At 38.9% G+C, this 20,819-nt stretch overlaps 1 protein-coding gene across 15 annotated transcripts in view; it reads left to right on the top strand.

The window, feature by feature from the left end:
- The window catches only part of OXR1 (oxidation resistance 1), a 452,056-nt gene extending 437,643 nt beyond the window's left edge, over positions 1-14,413 (top strand). For 9 of the 15 annotated variants that reach the window (XM_043539186.1, XM_043539185.1, XM_043539184.1 and 6 more), the window contains 6 exons: positions 3,733-3,813; positions 6,442-6,564; positions 6,748-6,900; positions 10,259-10,354; positions 10,978-11,051; positions 12,419-14,413. In XM_043539186.1, coding sequence (XP_043395121.1) covers positions 3,733-3,813; positions 6,442-6,564; positions 6,748-6,900; positions 10,259-10,354; positions 10,978-11,051; positions 12,419-12,554 — 663 coding nt within the window. In that variant the 3' untranslated portion in view covers positions 12,555-14,413. The remainder of the gene's footprint in view (positions 1-3,732; positions 3,814-6,441; positions 6,565-6,747; positions 6,901-10,258; positions 10,355-10,977; positions 11,052-12,418) is intronic. The other 6 variants (XM_043539189.1, XM_043539188.1, XM_043539183.1 and 3 more) reach the window with 1 other exon arrangement.
- The last annotated feature ends 6,406 nt before the right edge of the window (positions 14,414-20,819 follow it).

Genomic DNA, 20,819 nt, shown 5'->3' with positions numbered 1-20,819 from the left:
GGCTCTGCAAGGGAACAAAAGAGGTTTTATATCATCCAGTAAAATGGCACTCTGTTTACATCAGGTCTGTATGACTGCACTGTGGTCTAAAGCAAATTGTTCATCCGAATTATTTCAATGGTCCCCTCAATGTGTAACCATCGCAGGTTACTTTTATCTTACTCTCACCATCACCATGTGCAGAGGATACAGAAGCTTCTGGTTTTTTGACCAGTAAATTTGTACGCTGGTTGATGCTGTTGAAAGAGCAATGTAATTAAATTAGTGTGTTTATTTTTTAAAAGAACAGTCTAGTTCTGGAGTGTCTTCCAATTCAGTAAGGAGGATATGTTCCAGCTCTGTGTCCACTTCGTGGGAATACAACAATACCTGCTACTAGCTTTTTAGGTGCAGTTTCTGCAATTTATCAAGAGGAAAACTATCCTTTACAAACAACTGTTTCCATCTTTTTGCTAAACATACCTTAATATTTCCATTTAAAAGTAAAAAACCCTCTTCTTACAGTTTGTCTAAGCCAGGTATATACTTCAGACTCTTGCAGGCATAGCTGTATTGGTCAGGCGTGTGATTTGTGGCTGACATAGCTGTGCCAGCAAAAGCCTCTAGTGTAGACACCGCTATTCTGACAAAACTGTTTTTGTTGATATAAACTGTTTCTCTTGGGGCTGGTGGGGAGGGAAGCTGGAATTAGCTATATTGGTAGAATTGCCCTTTTGTCAGCATGAAGTGCAGCCATACTATGAGCACTTTGCTGGTAAAGCAAAGCTTTTTGAGAGTAGGCCTGGCCTAACTGAACATTCTGACATTTTATAAATATCCGTTAGAAAAATATAAATTGAACACATTGCCAATTGGCTTACATTGTGCTGCTTCTATCTGTTTGTCGTATCCACCTGTTCTCTGAAGTTTTCTGTGTAAACTCTTCAGGGCGGGGACCATCTCTTAGTTGTATTCATACAGTGCTTAGCACAATGGGGCTAAGGCCTTTAGATGCTGCCACAATACAAGTAATGAATAACCAGCCCAGAATTCAGTAACATCCTTTCTTAATTTCAAATTCAAACTCAGTGCCTTGTTTCCTCTCCGCTAGTAGGTCTCTAAAAAAGCAAGGGTTGCAAAAATCCTATTTATTCACACTTCTTTAATGTGGGGTGTTATGTTTGTTAGGCACAACCCCAAATGCATGAATTAACACTGTGCTATGGCTGTGTACTTTTTGTAGATTTTCTTCTTTTGAACTAGTGATGATGGAAACTGGCATTCTTTCCCACTTTCTCTCCAGTTCAGTAACAGTCCTTTTGTTCCTAAAATGTCTGACTCCTTCTGTAGCCTTCCCTCAAGAACTGAGGTGGCAAGGAAAAGTGAACAGGAATTAGGGACATTAGTACTGTCTGCTTTAGTGCTTAGCTTTGGAACTAGGTTTATAACAGCATTTGCAATCTCTCCCTCCCTCCCTCCCTCTTTTTAAAGCAGTGGGGGCAGTCTCATGCAGATTGAGCGATAATTTAGAAACAAAATTGTGATCTTATTTGGGCCCTGTCTTTTTTGGTTTTGCTTCTCCAAGCTTACATAATATCAAATCCCCTTTAACTGGATAACTGTTGTGATTTGGGCCTTTTGAAGTTAAGGTGTGAGAAGGAGGTTTCATGCAGTCTCCAGAAAAAGGAAATGCTGAAAGGAGAGGGGTTAAAGGTTGAAATCTAAGATGTGGAGACACTAACAAAAAATGAAGTGAGGAAGAGGAGATATAAATGTGGGAATGTAGAAGGCTTAAAGAGGAGAGAAAATAGAGTTTCAGCAAGAGAATTGGATTGATATCTGGAAAAAAAAAGCCGGTACAATCTCAATTTCCTCCTCTACTCTAATCTTGGAATCTCCTACCCTCCAAGTTGCAATGAGCTAAAATTTTAAATTTAAATCCCTACCATCAAAGATTATGGCCCCTTAGCCCTATATGATTCTTCTAAAATATATACACATTTGTATTTACTTGAACAAGCAATTGGCTGCTGATACTACTTTGTCATCAAAACCCTTACAGCCTTTCCCCTAACCACTTGCCTCGGATCAGAGCATATGGCACCTGTGGTTGGAGAGAAATCTTCAACACTCAGGACACTTTGGAAAATACATTTTGTGTTGGGGTGTTTGTATTCACTGTCTTCAGTAGTAGTAGTAAAAATAAAAAAATAACAAAACAACACTAAGTAGGGTTAACCAGCTAAGATAACATGATGTATCCTGTGCAATCGGTGCTCTGTAGTTGAGGCATCCTTGTAATACTGTGTTTCTGTTACTACAAATAAATTTGATTTATACTGGACTCCTTTCAATGCACAATAATATGTTTCTTTACATTCTGTATGCTATCGTGAATAACTACAGTACACCAAGGTCACTTAAGGCAAAGGTATCCCTGCACTAGACATTCAGTAAGTCTTGTGTTTGAAATAGTTTATAAAATTTAGATCTCTGACTCACAAAGAAATAATATGTAGAAGGGTCAAGCTGTTATAATATTCACACCAGGTATTTCTTAGCACAAACATTTAAATATAGAAACCAGCATTTTTCAATGTGGGTGGTTTAAGCTAGGTACCTGAATAAACTGCCTGACTTTTTTCAGAAGTTCTGAGTACCATCTGGTTCTATAGAAGTCACTGGGAATTATGGCTACTCAACTCTTCTGCAAATCAGGCCATGTATTAAGTACCTGACTTCTGGTACACAAGAGGGAAAATGTTGGTGATGGTTTCTGCCTTTTTACTTATAGTACGTTTGTTTTAGTGTCTAGATTATATGTTAAATGTTTCTCGAATAGCTTGATATGGGGAACTAAAGGAGTGAGCTACAAATGGAATGGAAGGTGGTCTTTAATGCAGAAAGTATAGTTGGCATTTGGACCATGATGAAACCTTCACAGGAGTGATGAATTATAGTGTAAAGAGTAGATGAAGTTACATGCAGTAGGAAAGTGAGCAGTGCTATATGCATGGCAAGGAAGAAAGTGAATCAAAAGAAAAAATGAAAGTACTGAATGGAGTATGATAAATGCACAACCTCTGAGGAAAAAGCTAAGAGGTAATATAACATCTTGGCATTCTTTAACTTAGCAGCTACTTGCCTGTCAATTAGAATTTGAAATCAGTTGATAGTAATCTTTTCTAGCCTTTCATCCCCAGGATTTTTGTGAAGGAATAAGGATTAATATTATTTAGACTTCAGTTTTTCAGCTTTAAAATTCTCTTTAGGACAAGGTTAGCTTAAACTATATTTTTTTAAATAGTAACTTAAGATTTACTGTTCTAAAAGACAAACTAAGTGCTTACCTGTAGTTGTGACATACCATAAGGGGCTTAAACCATTATCACCTTGTGCAGTAAGTTTTTTTTGTTTTTTTTTCTTTTTCTCATGCACATTTATTTGTTGTTTTAGCAGCATAATTTTATGGACTGTCATATCAGATTTACTTTATAGTCATACATTAGGACATTGAGCTGTACCAGATCTTTGGTGCCATTTGTGTGTGAAATCCTATCTTCACTGTATGTACTCATCATAAGTCAAAAACGTCCTCCGTGAACATCAAGTCCTTGCAGATGCAAATATCTCGAACATTTCCATTTTTTCTTTTGTTGTCATTGCATATCCTTCCCCCCGTTACACTTCTCCATTTTTCTTTATTTTTTTCAACTGTCAGTGGAATTATTTTCTTCCTGTCTCCATATTCAGGTAGTGTCAGTGGCTGAGTATCACCGCAGGATCGATGCTCTAAATAGTGAAGAACTGCGCACGCTCTGCAGACGCCTCAAGGTGCCCTCTTCGTAGTTAAACCCCTTCTCCAGAGACTAAAACATCTTTTTCTGTAGTGGCCTTGATCAGGGCAAGTCCCATATTCGGTGGGTTTGTCTTGGCTACAACACTACAAGAATCCTGCAGAAAATTCCTGTCTCTTGGATATGTGTTTATACACTGATAAGATAGAGTGCTGTAGCTCTGAGACAAAATGATCATTTCAGAGTTTAAAATCAGAGGAATTTTCTGTCATCTTTGAAACTTTGTTCTCATTACTACATGGTTTCCAGAGTGATGAGGACTTGTGTTTGAATTTCTGTTCTGGTGTGGTGGCTTGAGTTGGGTAGAAACTTTCCTAAAAAGAATGCAAAAGAGATGGAGAAATCCAAAACTCTGTTTACAAAATTAAATAAGGACTTACTCAGTTGTATGTATATTTGAAGTCTTAAATTCTTATATAAAAAGATCCTACAAGTATTTCAAACTTTTTTGCAAATATTAAGCCTCACAACTTCCATATGAGGTAGGTAAGTGTTTTGCCCTTTAGTGGAGCTGGAATTAGAACTCCCAATCCCTAAAACAGCAGTTCAGAACTAATTCTGTAGATTTATAGGATATTAATCTTGAATTGACTCTTGCATTCTCTTTAGGTATTTCTCTATTTATTTTGGCATAAGCACGCTTTGGAATTGATGTGTATATTATGCCAAGTTTACTGATGAAAGCATATCTAAGAACTTTTTTTGAAAACATGAAATCTTAATTCAATATGTGTTTCTAAGTATCTAGCTAATGAAATGGTTGGAAGTTTGGATTTTCATTTTGTTTCTCAGTAGCTTTTGCAAATGGAAAATGCTTTCATGGGTTTGTCTCTGCTTAATTTAGTAGTCAAAATGCTGTCTTATTGATCTGTTACGCTGTCAAATTAGTTGACAGTGATAATGTTATAGTACTTTCTGTAGTATGTTTAGGAGCTTCAGATTTTGACAAGAAAGTTAACTTGCTTACAAATGCCTTAAGAGTGGTAAAAATTGTTTAAAATCAACAACTCAGACAGCATATGTTTTGCATGTGGTAGTGTAATAAAAATTAAAGAACCAAATAGAGTATAAACATTTTATGGTACTCTTGAACAGTAGAATCTGTACTCAGACGTGCCCTTGACGGTGTGAAATTTGGGACTGAAGAGACCAAATGGCATATGCTGTATAAGTAGTACTTAATAATAATTGTAATTGGAAGATGATGTTGAATATATATGCGTGGCTGATACTTTGTGAAATTAGATGCTAACAAATGCTTTTAGTCTGAGATAAATGCTAAGTTATGGAAAGCTTGAGCCTTGCTTGGTGCCCTCCTCAAAATGACTAAATAAAGCAAATTTTCTCATTTTAAGGATTAATGTTAATATTGTAATCAAGTTACTGTTATACAAATATTCCTTACCTTCATATTTTATAAGATTATTTTTAAACATATAAAAACTATCCTGTGATAGACAGTAAATTTGATTTTTCTTAGCTGTTTAATGGATTATTGCAATTTATTTAACTTCTACATTGTTACTGGTTGAAAAAGTGTTTCACATAGATTCTGAAAAATTGGAGAGTCTTCTTTTTGCGTCAAACCTGTTCACCGTCTAAAAACTTAACATTTGGCAATAGTTACCACAAATTGGTATCTGAAACACTGCAGTTATTTCCCTGTATTTAGAATAGGAGATGTATGTGGTAAACCATATTTTGGCAAATGTCGACTTCTGGTGTTTTCTGATGGATGCATAGGAGCTAATCAAAAATCAAATGAAGTCCATAAGGGTCTTTCCCGTGACTTCAGTGAGCTTTGTCTCAAGCTCTTAGGATAACAATGATGCCTAGCTGTTATATAGCACTTTTCATCAGTAGAGCTCAAGCCACTTTACAAAAGAGGTCAGTATCATTATTCACACTTTACAGATGGGGAAACTGAGGCACAGAAGGGCAGTGACTCGTCCAAGGTCACCAAGTATATCAGTGGCAGAACTGGGAATAGAACCCATGTCTCCTGAGTCCCAGTCAAATTCTTTAAGCAACTAATACCCACTTACACATTTACAAAGCCTGCTTTCAGATATTTTATTAGGAACTTGAAAAGTTTCACATCAGAATGGCTTTAAAAGTTAGTTTCTTTGGGTATTGATTAAAATCTCTAGCTTTTGAGTGATGAGCATAAAGCATTTTAAATAAACTGTCTGCATTTAAAATATATAACTCAAACACCTTTTTTATTACTATTAGAAACACTACATTTTGTGCAGTGGTTGAGATCATGTACTTTGGCTTTTAATTGTAGTCAATTCTAAAAGTCCATATTCAACCCCGAACACGAAGGCATGTGAAAAAACAGACATAACCTGAATATTAGAGTACATGTGCAAGCAATAATTTCAGTGTAATATTTAGTACTGATAGGTTTACCACAAGAAGCAGGGATTTCCCTGTCAAATGCCTAATATAAAAAACATAATACAAAATTCCAATAATTAAGTACAATCCTAAATGCAGTGAAGATGATGTGGCGTATACTAAGTAATATTTCCTCTGTAAGAGAATTGTGAATGCTTAACATACCTTCTAGAGTGCTTATTTATTTCCTCCTCCCTTGCAGATAACAAGGGAAGACTTAAATTCAAAGCAGGCCACAAATATCAAAACAGACCTGGAGCCTGAAGCATTTCGGCCAAATCTTAGCGATCCTAGTGAATTGCTGCAGTCAGACCAAATTGAAAAGGTATGGTTTTCAAATAAAACTGATGATAGAATAATATTGTCTGTGTTCTGCAAGTATCCTGAGCAACCTGTATCAGGTTAAGTATATCAAATAAATAACAGGGACCTTGTTCTGAAGAGCTTACAAAAAAAAAAAAAAGTAGTTATTAAATGCATAAGAGACTCTTCATTGTTTTGTTAACAGCTCACAAAGCACCTTCCTCCGCGAACCATTGGGTATCCATGGACTCTTGTCTACAGCACTGCAAAGCATGGCATGAGCTTGAAGACATTGTATCGAACTATGTTGGGGCTAGACACTCCTGTACTAATGGTTATCAAGGATAGTGATGGGCAGGTATGGAAATAATGGCCAGAAAAAAATCAGAACTGCTGCTTAAAACAGATAAATTAACAGCTGAAACATCAATGTGTTTTAGTAATAAAACTGCCTGTGTTAAGCTTCTCCTTCTTCATGGTTATGTATTGGTGTTACAATCATGTCATTGTGCAGGCAGTTTTTGATGATGGCATTCTTCTGGGAAATGTTTTGATGAAACAAATCCAGTGTCAAGCCATAACTGTTGCAAGTCCTCTAACCTTTTATTACTGAGTAACATTTTAGTTTCTCTTAAAATGAGGACCAGACAGCTCAGAGCCTCAAAGGATTGGTAAGGCACAGGATAGATGTCCCACCCAAAAGTAGGAAAGATGGATAGTCATTGCTATCTAAGAGTAGATAGCCAACTTGCTTGACATAGGTTACCTATCTCCGTACAGTTCCTTAATGACAGATATGAACATCTTAGCACCCGTCATCTTGAGGGTACAGTGTTGATGAGGCCATCCGTCCATTTGATGTAGAGAGACATTTATAGTAGTTTCAGTGCTGAATCATCAATTCTTTGAGTGATAGTCTGTGTGGATTCCACTTCTGGTGCACATACAACCTGTGCATACAGATTATATTCTTCTGGCCAGTGGTGTGTGTTGCGGCCACCCCTGACTCATGATACTTTTGCAACCCCATCCCTCCGCAAGAGGACATAAGAGCTGGAAAGGGCCCAACTGTTCCTCAGTTCCTTCTTGCCTGCTGTGGCAGCAAAACAGAATTCTTGCAGTTTCTGCTTCCTTAGCTCACTGTGCAATTAGTTGTTAGGATAGCTTATTGCTCATTAGGTTGAGGAGTTAGTTTATAGTTTGCCTGTTGGCAAAAGATATAATATATTAGCCATAAAACAGAGAGAGAGAAATATCTTATCTACCTCATCTATCTATCTAGGTTAGGTTATGTATTAACCCTGGAATTGGCTGACACTAAATCTTGGGGTTTAAAACTTGTCCCTCTTGCAAAGCTGCCATGCCTCTCGATGATGGGACACTCTAGGAACCTTTTCTGCCTACTTTAAGAGATGGTAACTATGGTTCTTCAAGATGTGTTGTCAGCATGGAGTCCATGACCCCACATCTGCAGAGTGCTCTACCCTCTGGATTTTGTATTGATGAAGTAACTGAGGGATGGTTGGGGGTGTGAAAACATCAAGGGCACAGGCACGGCCCCAGTTTACACTGCTGGCCAAAAGAATCTGATCTCACACACCAGAAGTGGAATCCATGTGGGCAACGTATTTCAAATAAACAGTTACTGTGAGGTAAGTAATTGTGGGTTTTTTTGTAGTATACGCTGTACTACTACTAGAAGCTCAGTGCTTTCAAAACAGCATAGGTTTGGTTGATGGAGAGATGCATTTAAAAACTTAACGCTGCAGTTTGCACAAGCCTGAAATTCTTTCTCTTACTGGTATGGGGTGCTAGCTTTTCTCTGTCCACAAATTATATTGAGATGATCTGAAACAGAAAATCATACCATTAGTTGTTACAGTAGAACTTCAGAGTTACGAACACCTTGGGAATGGAGCTTGTTCGTAACTCTGAAATGTTCATAACTCTGAACAAAATGTTATAGCTGTTCTTTTAAAAATTTACTACTGAACATTGACTTAATACAACTTTGAAACTTTACTGCTGCTGCCTGATTGTGTACTTCCAGTTCCAAATGAAATGTGTGGTTGACTGGTCAGTTCGTGACTTTGAGGTTCTACTCTAGCGTATTGGCAAAAATGCCGAACCTGGTAGTTTAGAGGCCAAGCAAAGATAGCCTTAGAAGAGTTTGCACAAAGCAGTATTTTCCTTGTTAGAGGATTAACTGGGTCAGAACTCCAGCTGGGGGAGGAGGGGGTTCTCAGGGCTTCTGCCCCACAGGAGCACTGGGGCTCAGGGTTTTAGACCTGTAGGGAGAACTGGGGCTTGGGGCTTCAGCCCCGCTGCTCCATTCCTGCCTTCAGCCGTGCAGGGGGGCGCTGGGGCTTAAGGCTTTCGTTATGAGGAATACCGGTTTCAGCCCCCCGTAGCTAAAGCCCCAAGCCCTGGTGCACCCTTGCACCCCCTGGCCGAAACCAGGAACTGAGCTGTGGGGAGGGCAGAAGCTGGGAACGAGTTATGAGGCTGAAGCCCCAAGCCCTTGTCCCCCAAAGAGCAGATGCCCCGCCCTCCCACCCAGAGCCCTGACACCCCTGTAGCTGCATCGCCAAACCCGCTGTGTCTGAAGTCTGTAATGTCTTGTTCAGAGCTAGGGAACTCTTCAGAGTTACGAACAACTTCTATTCCCAAGGTGTCCATAACTCTGAGTTTCTATTGTATTATAACTGAAATATTAGAGAAATATATTTTTATTTTCAGTGTTTTCTCTCAGGCCATTTGACTGAGTTTCACTGTTCTAATCATAGTTTACTACCTCATATACTAGCATAACAGCACACTAAGGCACCATTCCTCCGCAAGCCCTGAAAGAGTGTATTTACCAATAGAGGCTGAAAGTGAAGCGACATGAACATGCACGAAGGGGAAGATTGGGCCAGACCACGTTAGTTAGTGGTTGATCTCAGGCCTGCCTAAAAAATTCCTTTTAAACATTAGCAGGAAAGCAGAAAAACCTTGAGAAACTTCCTTTTAAAAAGAATGCTTCATTTAATAACAATAATAATAATAATAAAAAAGTAGGTATGCTATTTAAAAGATATAAATGTTCTGATATTTTTAGGCAACTTTTAAAAAATGCAAGCTGATAGTGTCCCTTTATTGATTCCATAGGAAACAATATCTTGTCAGATCAAGACCCTACTTAATTTAGAGGAGACTTAAAATGCAAACCCAGTATTGGAGAAAGGAGATGGCTGTTTAACACAAATATGCTACAGAATGACATTATTTACTCAAAGTTTAATAAAAAATTGGTTAACTTTCTATTTAAGAAAAGGAACAACAAATATCAGCCAGTATCTTGTTTGCTTGTTTTTTGTTGTTTTTTGCATATGATTTTAATTTTTAATTCTTGCACTTCTTAGTCTAGGCTGATTAGTCAGCAAAAAATTGCTTGACAGTTGCTTCCTGTCCCTCGCTACCAAAATCCTCACAAAACAGCCTACAATATTTCCGTTACAGTTGGAACCATTAGATCTCTTGAGGTTTCTGTGCTTATCCCAAAGCAGATTTCAAATCTACCTACATCTAAAGTGGTAACAGTATGCCAGATACCCACATAAAAGAAAAAGATTTCATGAGTAAAACTTATAAAGGTTTTGTTGGTGTAGTATAGATTGTGTAGCTTCAGCATTCTTCTTACACTTTTGATCTCAACTTTTTCTTCTCTCCTATAGGTTTTTGGTGCGCTAGCCTCTGAACCTTTTAAAGTGAGTGACTGCTTTTATGGCACTGGAGAGACCTTTCTGTTTACTTTCTCTCCAGATTTTGAGGTAAGAAGATAAAACTCCTTTACATCTTATTTAACCATTCATTATACAGTGTCAACAATATTGACTACAAGAAGCTATGTTTTAAGGGGTGATAAAGACCCACTTACACCTACCAAGAAAAAATATCTAGGGGTAAGGTTAGAGCAGTGGAGTGGGAAGCGACAAGGTTGAAAAGACGAGCAATGAGTAAACAAACCTTTAATTGTATTCTCGGTAGAATGTGAAGTCAGAAGAAGCTAATAGGAACTGGGATGATACTTACACTTTAATTTAATGGTATAGTAAGGGCTGTGGCATTCCACATATGCTGCAGTTTGGCTAGGGAATATTTGGGGATACCAGTAAAGATGGAGTTGAAGTAATTGAGATAAAAGTTAATGAAAATTAACTTTGGAAAGATTGATTGGCTAAACAAGTGTATGCAGGCGTTATTTTAGAGGTGAATTTGTTCATTGGAACTAATCCATTTACTCCTTTAAATATCTGTGTAATCTGGATCTGTGGATTTTCACACTGACATAGAATCATGGCAGACTTCTGTGTCAGAAATAGTGAGAGAACACTTGATATTCACAAAATTAAATTTTTCAAATATTTAACTTGCTATTCTCTACTTTCATTAGGTCTTCAAATGGACAGGAGACAATATGTTTTTTATTAAAGGAGACATGGACTCTTTAGCTTTTGGTGGGGGAGGGTAAGTCATGATTTGTAGTGTTATTCATTGTGAAGAATTGATTACAGTGGTCTTTGTGTAATGTTGTGCACACACTATAAAATTGGTATTAATTTTAATTTTAGAAATCTCAAGGCCCAAGAAGCTTTAATGCTAATAATAGATATATGTATGTATCTATCAGTTGTCGGATATGAAAACCATTTAACGCTCATTATAAACTCAACTTGTACATGTATTAGACTGTTAGACCTTCCTTTGCATTGCTTCAGCAATGGAAGACATAAATTTTTACCTCTGATAGGTCAAGATATGTCCTGGTTGACAGCATACTCACTTTATCTGAAACTGATACAAGATGTTACCATTCAAAAAAATTTAGTGATGACAAGGCAATTGAAATATATAGTAAATTGCCTAAAATTTTAAAAAGATGTTTTTGGCAGAACAGAGAATTGAACCTAGGTTTGCAAAGTCCCAGGTTAATGTCCTAACGCTAGCACTCTGACAAATATGGCCCAAGAAATACTTTGTCAGAAAAATCTGTTTCTGATAAATCTAGGACATGAATACTTGCAAGCCTTGAAATGGTGTTCCATAATCTTTATTTTTTTCCCTAATGGAGCACCCATATTTTCAACTTACTTATATATTTTTTTAAAATCACTCTCTGCTCTTCTAGTGCAGACATTTTTGTTCTAGATTACTAGAGTATTCTTCTGTAAAAGACATTTTATTCTACAGGTAATTAAAATATTAAATTATATAAATCTAATGTAGATTCTGCAGAATCTACGAGAGGCTTAAAAACATTAAAAAAAAAAAAAAAAAGTCTTATGGCTTCAAATACAGCTGCATCTAAGGGAGACTTAGGGGAGATTTGATCACGGGTATTTTTAGTGAAAGTCATGGACATGTTACAGACCAGAAACACAAAATCACGGCCCCTGACCTGTACGTGACTTTTACTAAAAATACCCGTGATTGAATCTTTCGGGGGGGAACAGGAGGGGAGACCACGGCACCAGCTGTGGGGCCGCTTTTTAATAGCTGTGGGGGGAGCCCCAGGCCGCCTGCTACTGTGGGGGAGTCCCTGGAACTGCAGCCAGGGGCCACCAAGCCACCCGCCAGTCCTGGGACCGCTGCTCGGCCAGGCCCCAGGGCCAGGTTGCCCAGGGCCCCCAGAGTTGTGCAGCTGTCCCCGGGGACAGGCCTGCTCCAACAGTGGCTGGTGTGGCTGGCTGCAGAGCTGCTCCAGGAATCCGTGACTTCTGCAATCTCTGTGAGAAACACAGAGCCCTATTTATAATTATGGCTACTCTAACTGCATTTGTAAGGTTAACTTTGTTCTCCTTCATTAATTTTTATATAACTTGTCTGTGTTCTAGGGGTGAATTTGCTCTTTGGCTTGACGGGGATCTCTACCACGGAAGAAGTCACTCTTGTAAAACGTTTGGGAATCACACACTTTCTAAGAGAGAAGATTTTATTATCCAAGACATTGAAATCTGGGCTTTTGAATAAGTGTGTAAGTGTCTCTACAGGCTATTGTCCCAAACCTGACATGAATCAGTGCAGCTCAAAAAGCCCTAGAAGCAATAGAATACAGCATTTATATACTATAGTTTTAAAGCTATCTTCATGATGATCCAGATACAATTTTGAAATAGTGTATTTAAAGTTGTTGTACTTTTCTGTATGTTTAAGATATTGCTATAAGTCTAGGCCACATGGGCTGAAACTGAATGTCAGTTAAGTTAATCTTGCTGTTGTGGAGCCAGCCTCCCAAATTATCTGTCCGTTAGTCTACCCCTTTTTCTCTTCAGTTCCCCCACACATCTGTCTACGATCGGTTTAGGGCTGCTTTGCTGTATCTCAATTAAGATTATTTTTCTTTTAAAACTGTATCTCTGAATTGAGCTCCCCCTTCAGGGCCTGTATAAGAGGAAAGTTTTGAGTATGATGATTTGACAGCAATGTTGCAAACACTGGCCCAGACCACTCGTTGATTAATTCACATGGTGCCACTGCTAGACAAGAAGTTTAGCATTCCATATTGGAGCATACCATTACCCTTAGTCCTGGTTAGAAAATTCATCCAAATTCAGTTGTGCCACTTGTTTTACTAATGTCCAATTTAGAAAATACATGTCAGTTACATCATATAGTAAAAGCTCTAGTTGCGTGCTGATTGTATTAAAAGTATTTTGCACATGCTGTTAATGATCTGCAGGTTTGGGACAAATGAGGACAGCATTGAGCTATGTGGTAAAAACATAAAACAGCAAGGGAATGTGAGAATGTGATAGTTCCTCTGTGTTTAATGGATGAATCAAGTAAAATGCAGTGAACAAATTTGTAGCTATAGTAGGGCATTATGCATACCAAGACTATGAAATTGATGCATTTTTCTTCAACATAAAGTGTCACATATATACTGTTTTATAGTTATACTGTTGTAGCCTTGTAGCACATCAACTCCAAGAACATAGCTTATTCCTGTCCAAAAGAAAAAAATAGTTGTGATGTTTTTGAGTGGATTTATGTTGTAAACTACAGTTAGCACCAGCTCTGATAAAATGGGGTAACGTACTATAGGTAGACAATATTGTAACTCAGTAGACTTGTGGAATATGCAAATTTACTGTCATGTGACCTCAAAAAAATGACAGGCTAGAATACAGTACCGGTAGCTCTTGTTCACTTTTGTAGGAAAACTGATAAGCCATTGTGGCAATAACAGCTCAACAAAAGTTATTTTCAAAGCTTCTATTCTATGTTATGCAAAAAACTTGCTGTTATAAGTGTGACAGTGACTGACTTTGTGCTGAAATTTCAGCTGTTCCAGATGAACATTGTATATTATCTTGTAAATTAATGTTTAAAAGTAGTTTTTGTTATTATAGAAAAGTGTTGATTAACGGGTTGCTTATAGCACTTTAAATTATTCTAGAAATGGAATAAAAGCCAAATGGGTTGGCTTAAATAGATGTAGTTGTATAGTATTTCAATATATTTAGTTCTTTGAAAAGTTTTAAAAACTTATCTGAAGAAAGATTACTGCTGTGGTAATGAAAAAGGGCAGATGCTTTATCTATAATATGCTAATGCGCAATATGAATAGAAATACAGGGCCCCATTTCCTGTCTCTATGTATAGCTCTTTACCCTTGTTAGAGCTTAGTACAGTATGTAGATTAAATGTTTACAAAAATAAGGAACTGTAAATATATTAAAATGGCTTTTCTCCCCATTGGTCTTCCACAGCAGTATTATTGTCTTTGTGGAGTCAAGACTAACTATAAACAATCCTGTAATGGATTTCAAGTACTATAAGGTCATAGTGATATATAGCAAATAAATCTAAATACATGTAAAATTAAACTTGAGTTTGAATTTATTTCTACAAATGGTCAGTTATTGCTATTTTCACAGTAACTTCCTGAATGTAGGACTTTCTCTATACCACTTTTTAATTTTGGTATATTATGATGCTCTACAATGTAACTAAATAGTTTCTTCCAGTTTTTGGAACTGGGGGGAAGAGTAAATATTTATAAACTCGCATACCAGTATCATATAACTTTCAAGTGTATGATACTGAGAGTGAAGAGCAGGGTTTTTTTTATATTTCTTTTGTATTTACCTTAAGGAGTCTATGTAACACATCTCCTCAAAACACTGTCAGTTCCTGCTCTCCTGAAAGTTCAGGTGCTGCATTCTAGAACACTTTTTTTCCTTCTGCTGTATGATCTCTGATTCTTTTAATTGCAGAATTAGACTTCTGATTTTAGTATAGCTCATTTAAATATGGAATAATTGACTTAGAGCACATGTGTTGATATAAAATTATGTATATTCTTCCAGTAATAAATAGGTCTCTCTCTCTCCTGCATGTTAGGGCTGAGTTATTCTCCTGGGAATTTGGCACCTGATTGAATTTTTTCAATTTGAGGCCAAATTCCCAAGCATTAACAACTCTATGTTCAGAAAATTTAAGCTACATCAAAGGCCTTGAAACACAAGTCAAAGTACCTTGAGTTTATGGGAGCTTTAGTGGCTAGTTAAAGTCTCCCCAGAGGCATTTAATGATGGGAAAACAACATTCTCTAACAGGATACAACACAAGGTTTGTCTAAACACAAAGTTGAACCAATTTAATTAAACTGGTGCAAACCTGTATATGGACACATTTGCATCAGTTTGAAACTGGTTATATTGATATAGATCAGGTTTAAATTTGAGTATCCACATGGTTGCACAGACTTCAGATAAACTGTTTAAAATAATGTCTTTAACTAAAGGCATTATTTTAAACAGTTTAAAATCTGTGCAGCTGTGTGTTGACCACACCAAAGAGATCTTTGTTCTGACCTTTAAATGTCTCCTTGCTTCAGTCTCACCAGGAATTTTACAGGATATAGTTCCCTTCCACCTCACTGCCAAGAACCTCATTGCTCCAGTGATTACAAGAAACTGAGGCTTGACATAGATGGAAGAGAGAATCCATTTTATAGATTGGATTTTGAATGAGTCTAGTGCCAGATCAAAATCTGTATCACCTCTCAATATTATAAGCTCAGTGCATGAGTTGATGTTTGTTGAGATATACATTGCATCAAGAGTCCCAGGTCTTATCAGCTACATCAGCATCTAATTTTAAATGCTGCTTTGTCACTGAATGTTAGTATGGTCTTCCCTCAACTTACAAATCTCCATGAAGGCCCTGTTTATTCACATGTTGTCTCTATTTATGCTCATCTGTTGATCCCCAGTGAAGCACATCTGCAAATGAAAAGCCTTTGGAACCAGAGAAGGAACTCAGTCTGTTGGGAACATGGCTCTCAAAACTGAAAGAGCAACGGGGGGGTGCGGGGGAAGGGCAGGAGAGGCATGAAATTACATGCATCAGGAAGAAACTTGTATAATTTAAAATACATCTCCAGCCAATAAAACATTTCACAGAAGATAGATGTGTAAGTATGTTTTGATGCTGCTGTTCTGTCACTCTTCATGCCTGGGGTTAAAAGGTTTTAATGTTAAGTATCTGGGCAATAACTCTTGTAGGCATCTATAAAGTTGAAGAAAACATAAAATGGAGAGGGAAGGAATTTTTGAAAGTAAGTATGGGTATTAGTGGCAAGGAAATCAACTATTCAGCTATTTTATAGAAAAACTTAGATAACCTATTGATTACTCAAATGTTTAGTGACCCATTATTTAAAATGAGTTTCATAGGGGAGTAACAGTAAAAATACATTGGAACAACTAGAGATTGTGGGGTGGTTTGCAGGCAGATTTTTGTTTGGTTTTTAATATTCAGAAAGACTCATTTCCTGTATTTCAGGTAGTCTTTGTGGGTTAAAGTCACTGCAATACAGAGGATCCACATAAAGCATCTCCCTCCCAGTTTGTCTCAAGGACATTTGGTAAATAAATATTTCTCACAAAGGAAAAAAGAAAACAACTTAAGGACTTGTATGATCCTGAGGACTTTTTATGGTGTCCTTCATGCTGGGGTAAATAGGGCAAGTAACACTAACCATGAGAAAGCATTTACTGTATTCAGTAATATGAGAATATTAAAGTAGCTTTATTGACACAATCCTTAGGGTCTCTGAATTCTAAAACTGTGAAGAAATGTTAAAGTAGATTATTTCTGAGTGCTGCATGAAGATGTTACATGTTCAGCGGATTTGGGTGGTTGCCGCTGTGGGAGTTTATGAATGGTATTTGCAATCAGTTATGGCTTTTATCCAAGATAACAGGTAAACATCTAAATTGGATATTATGGGGGGCAAAGGGGGAATTAGAAGGCTGTGTTGAATTGAAATGGTGAGAACAAAAGAGCAAAGTAAAGGTAATAGTAATCACTGTTGCTGCTGAGTTTGGCTCAAAGCCATGATGATCCAATTCCCAACAGTGTCACTAGGCTGTTTGCCTTTTGGGGAGATCGCCCCTCAGCTCCATTTCCCCTTCGGAGGCATTTCCAGTGGCTGGTGCCTTGCATGCTTTAGGGAGCGAGCCATGACCAGAGAAGCCAGGGCTGTCTCTCCTCTCCATCCCTCTTATCGAGTGACTCATGGCAGGGGGGTTGGCATCTCTGGGGGTGGGACGCTGTTTCCCATACAGCCCAGCTGGCTGGGTTTGGCTCGACCCCAGACCCGCAGCTGCAAAGGAGCCTGGCAGAATTGGAATTGCTTGCTGTGGGGCAGGAATCCTCATTTTTTATGAGGACACTGAAACCAGGAGGGCAGTGCATCAGCTCAAAGATCCTGTCTGAGTCCCTGTAGGCTGCACCAGAAGCCACGGCTCTGACAGCAGAACTCAGTCACTTCCCTTCCCTGCAAGTCATGGATGGAGACCACCAGATATAGCACAGACATTGTCATTAATAGAGATGATGGCACGGGGCCTTCAGGCCTAGCTTCCTCCCTGGGCTACCACCTCTATAACAGGCACCTCCACGTACACTCCCTTCTGAGGTCACAGGAGAAATGCAGACCCATCTAGCCCACGTGGTTTCCATGCAACTGAGAGAGGAAGAGCTTCTGTGGAGCCCATCCTGGACTGAAAATAAATGTGGCTGTTTTCCCTGGTGCTTTAGGAATCAGTTGCTCTTTGGGGAGTGTCTCTGTGGGTGCACCACTTTAGGTGTCTTGGTGCCCTGTGCTTCTAATCAGAGATTTGTAGTAGCAGTGCCCCCCCAGCTATCTCGTGCAGCTCTGAGCGGTTACCCCACATGCGCAGCCAACAGTTCCTTCTCTTCCGCCTTTGGCTTCAGTCGGAACGACAGCAGCGCCCTCACAGCTTTAAGAGTAACAGCCGTGTTAGTCTGTATTCGCAAAAAGAAAAGGAGGACTTGTGGCACCTTAGAGACTAACCAATTTATTTGAGCATGAGCTTTCGTGAGCTACAGCTCACTTCATCGGATGCATACTGTGGAAATCGCAGAAGACATTATATACACAGACACCATGAAACAATACCTCCTCCCACCCCACTCTCCTGCTGGTAATAGCTTATCTAAAGTGATCATCAACTTGACCCTCTCTTCCTTTAACTATTTAAAAAAAAATTCTTTCCTTTTCCCTGCCTCAGGCGGGTAACTCCCAATGACAGAAGAGGCATAACGGGATTATTCCCATTCCAGTCTCTCAGAGGTGCCTGGCTCTCCAGGCTTCAAACACTGTCTCACTTGCAGACTGTCTATATTGGTCTCTTGAGGGCCATCTGCAGTGTGTCCATTGCCTGCGGGAAATACACATCTCAAAAGTGTCCCCGCTGCAAAAAACTGACAGCTAAGACAGGGAAGGCTAGAGATCTCCAGTTGAAACTCCTGATGATGGAGAAATCCCTCAGACCAGCCTCCAACCCAGAGTCCAGGACACCTCCGGGCCAACAGCCACCTCAGACATGGGATCCTCCTTAAAAACAGCTACTAAGGACTCTGTTCCTAAAAAAGGCCACAACAGGGAGGCTTCAACTCTGAAGCCCCTCCCCTCCACTGAGGGGCACTGCTCTACAGTCACCTAAAGTGGAGCACCCCCAGGAACACTCCTTGAAGAAGAGAAGATTACTCACCTTATGCAGTAACAGAGGTTCTTTGAGGTGGTTGTCCCTGTGGATGCTCCACTACGCTCCCTCCCCTCTACTTCAGAGTTTCATGTCGATCCTCTGGGGTAGAGAAGGAACTGGGGAACGGTTGGCTGCGCATGTGGGTAACCACTCGGAGCAGTGCGAGATGGCTACCACACGTGCGTGGCCAACTAGGGGCATTGCTCCTACAAATCTCCGATTATAAGCTCAGGGCGCCAAGACACCTAAAGTGGAGCACCCACAGGGACAACCATCTCAAAGAACCTCAGTTACTGCACAAGGTGAGTAACCTCCTCATCTACCTGTGGAAGATTCTTACCTGAAAGAGCAGCCTGCTGAGCTGACTATACAGGTCCTTCACAGACAGCCAAGTCCAGGCAGGCATTGTCTCAGCCTATTTTCAGCATGAAAAGTAAAGGCAACAGAAATAAAGCAGTATGAAACATCTGACATGCTAAATACCCCCTTATGCGTTTATAAGCACTGCTAACATGAGTAGGCAGGATTGCAAGTATACTTCCTGTCCATCTAAAAAATTCTGTGGGCTAAGAACTTCTCCCTAGAAAAGGAGGTGGGGAGGCAGATCTGTTTCAAGTAGGCATAGGAGGCTTTGGCTCGTCAGATGAGATGCTCAGACAAATCAGTTCCCAGCTATCCACCTGGGAAAGCTGGATGAGGGCTCTGCTATATATGTCTTCCCACTTCTTCAACTGCTTCTCACAACAGTATTTTGGATGTCTCTATCTCACAGAGGTGGTCTGCTATTGCAGGACCAATCCTCTATCTGAGACCAGGCAGCTTTAAAATGAATATGTGGATGAAGTGATCAGTGTTCCCATGGACCTCAGAAGACAAGTCAACAAATAGAACTTATTTTGCTGTCTGGTGCAAATTCCATAGTTTAAGTACCTTATTAAACCAGTGGAACATAGCCTTGTGTTCCCCCAGGAGGGCTTTATTTTAGATGTATGAGTGTCCAAGTAAAAAAAGGTCAAGTATCTGCAGTATAATGTGTTCTGCAGGTTAAAGAAAAGATGCTTTGTACAAATCCCAACATTAAATGCTTTTTTATAACACTAATCCTGTCCCAACTCTGCAAGGTCATAGAGCACAACCACTGAACCTGTACTGGAGGTGTCGTCATACTTCCTGTCCATTAGAGTAGGCCTCCTGATGGCTATTCTCTCCAGTCAAATGAAGTGGAAGTTTTTTTAAGTTGGTAGCTTTCTCTAACAAGAATCAGTATTGTAATTATCATTCAGACAGGTAGTCCTTACTACTGTAATAGCATTTATTCCCCAAGCACATTTGTAACGGGGTCCCAGTGGGGGCCAGCTGTGGTCACTCAATTAGGGTAAACTGCAAAGAATGGGGCAGACAACCCCCAAAAAGCTGGTGGATATTCCAATACGTAGATTTACCAAGCCAGCACAAAACAGCTTCTTTGTTACCTTACTCGTTACACAGAAGTCCAAACAACACAATTCCCTTAAAGCCTCCATCCAGGTATCTAAGCCAAATATGATGATTTCTGAACATCCTTTTTCATCATATAAAATAAAAGGTTTTACCAATTCCAAAGGATCGGACACATTACCTCCCAGGTTAATGAATATTTCAGATCTTACCCAAATACATGCCACAGCCAGTTCTTATTAACTAAACTAAAATTTATTAAAACACAAAAGAGAGAGTATGGTTTAAAGATTAATATACATACAGATGAGTTCAATTCACTGAGGTTCAGATTCATAGCAGAGATGGTGAGCTTTATAGTTGCAAAGAGTTCTTTCAGAAACAGTTCAAAGGTTAATGTTCAGTGTTCAAATCTCATATTTAGGGTGTACCAGCATAACTGGAACCTCAGTCTTGCGCCTCAAACGTCCACTGATGAAGCTTAAGCAGATCTGAGATGACAGAATCAGGACCCAAGGTTCTTTTATACAATTTTATGTCCTCTTTGACAAGTTGGAAATTCCTCTGGGAACAAAAGGTAAGTAGGATGACTTTGAAGGAGGTCCATCACTGGTACTTAGCTATAGGAATTAACATAAGGCAATTTGCTTGTTTCTCCACCATTCACAGATGACTTGCTATACATTTCAAAGAGAGATGAATACAGAGAAATCCCATGTTTACAATTCATTTAAATACCAGGATGTTCTTTTGATCTCTGAATTAACAGAATACA

The sequence above is a fragment of the Chelonia mydas genome, chromosome 2 (assembly GCF_015237465.2).
Source record: "Chelonia mydas isolate rCheMyd1 chromosome 2, rCheMyd1.pri.v2, whole genome shotgun sequence".
In the NCBI taxonomy this organism is placed as follows: Eukaryota; Metazoa; Chordata; order Testudines; family Cheloniidae; genus Chelonia; species Chelonia mydas.
Note: the sequence above shows the minus strand (reverse complement) of the source record. Positions and strands in the feature narration are given on the sequence as shown.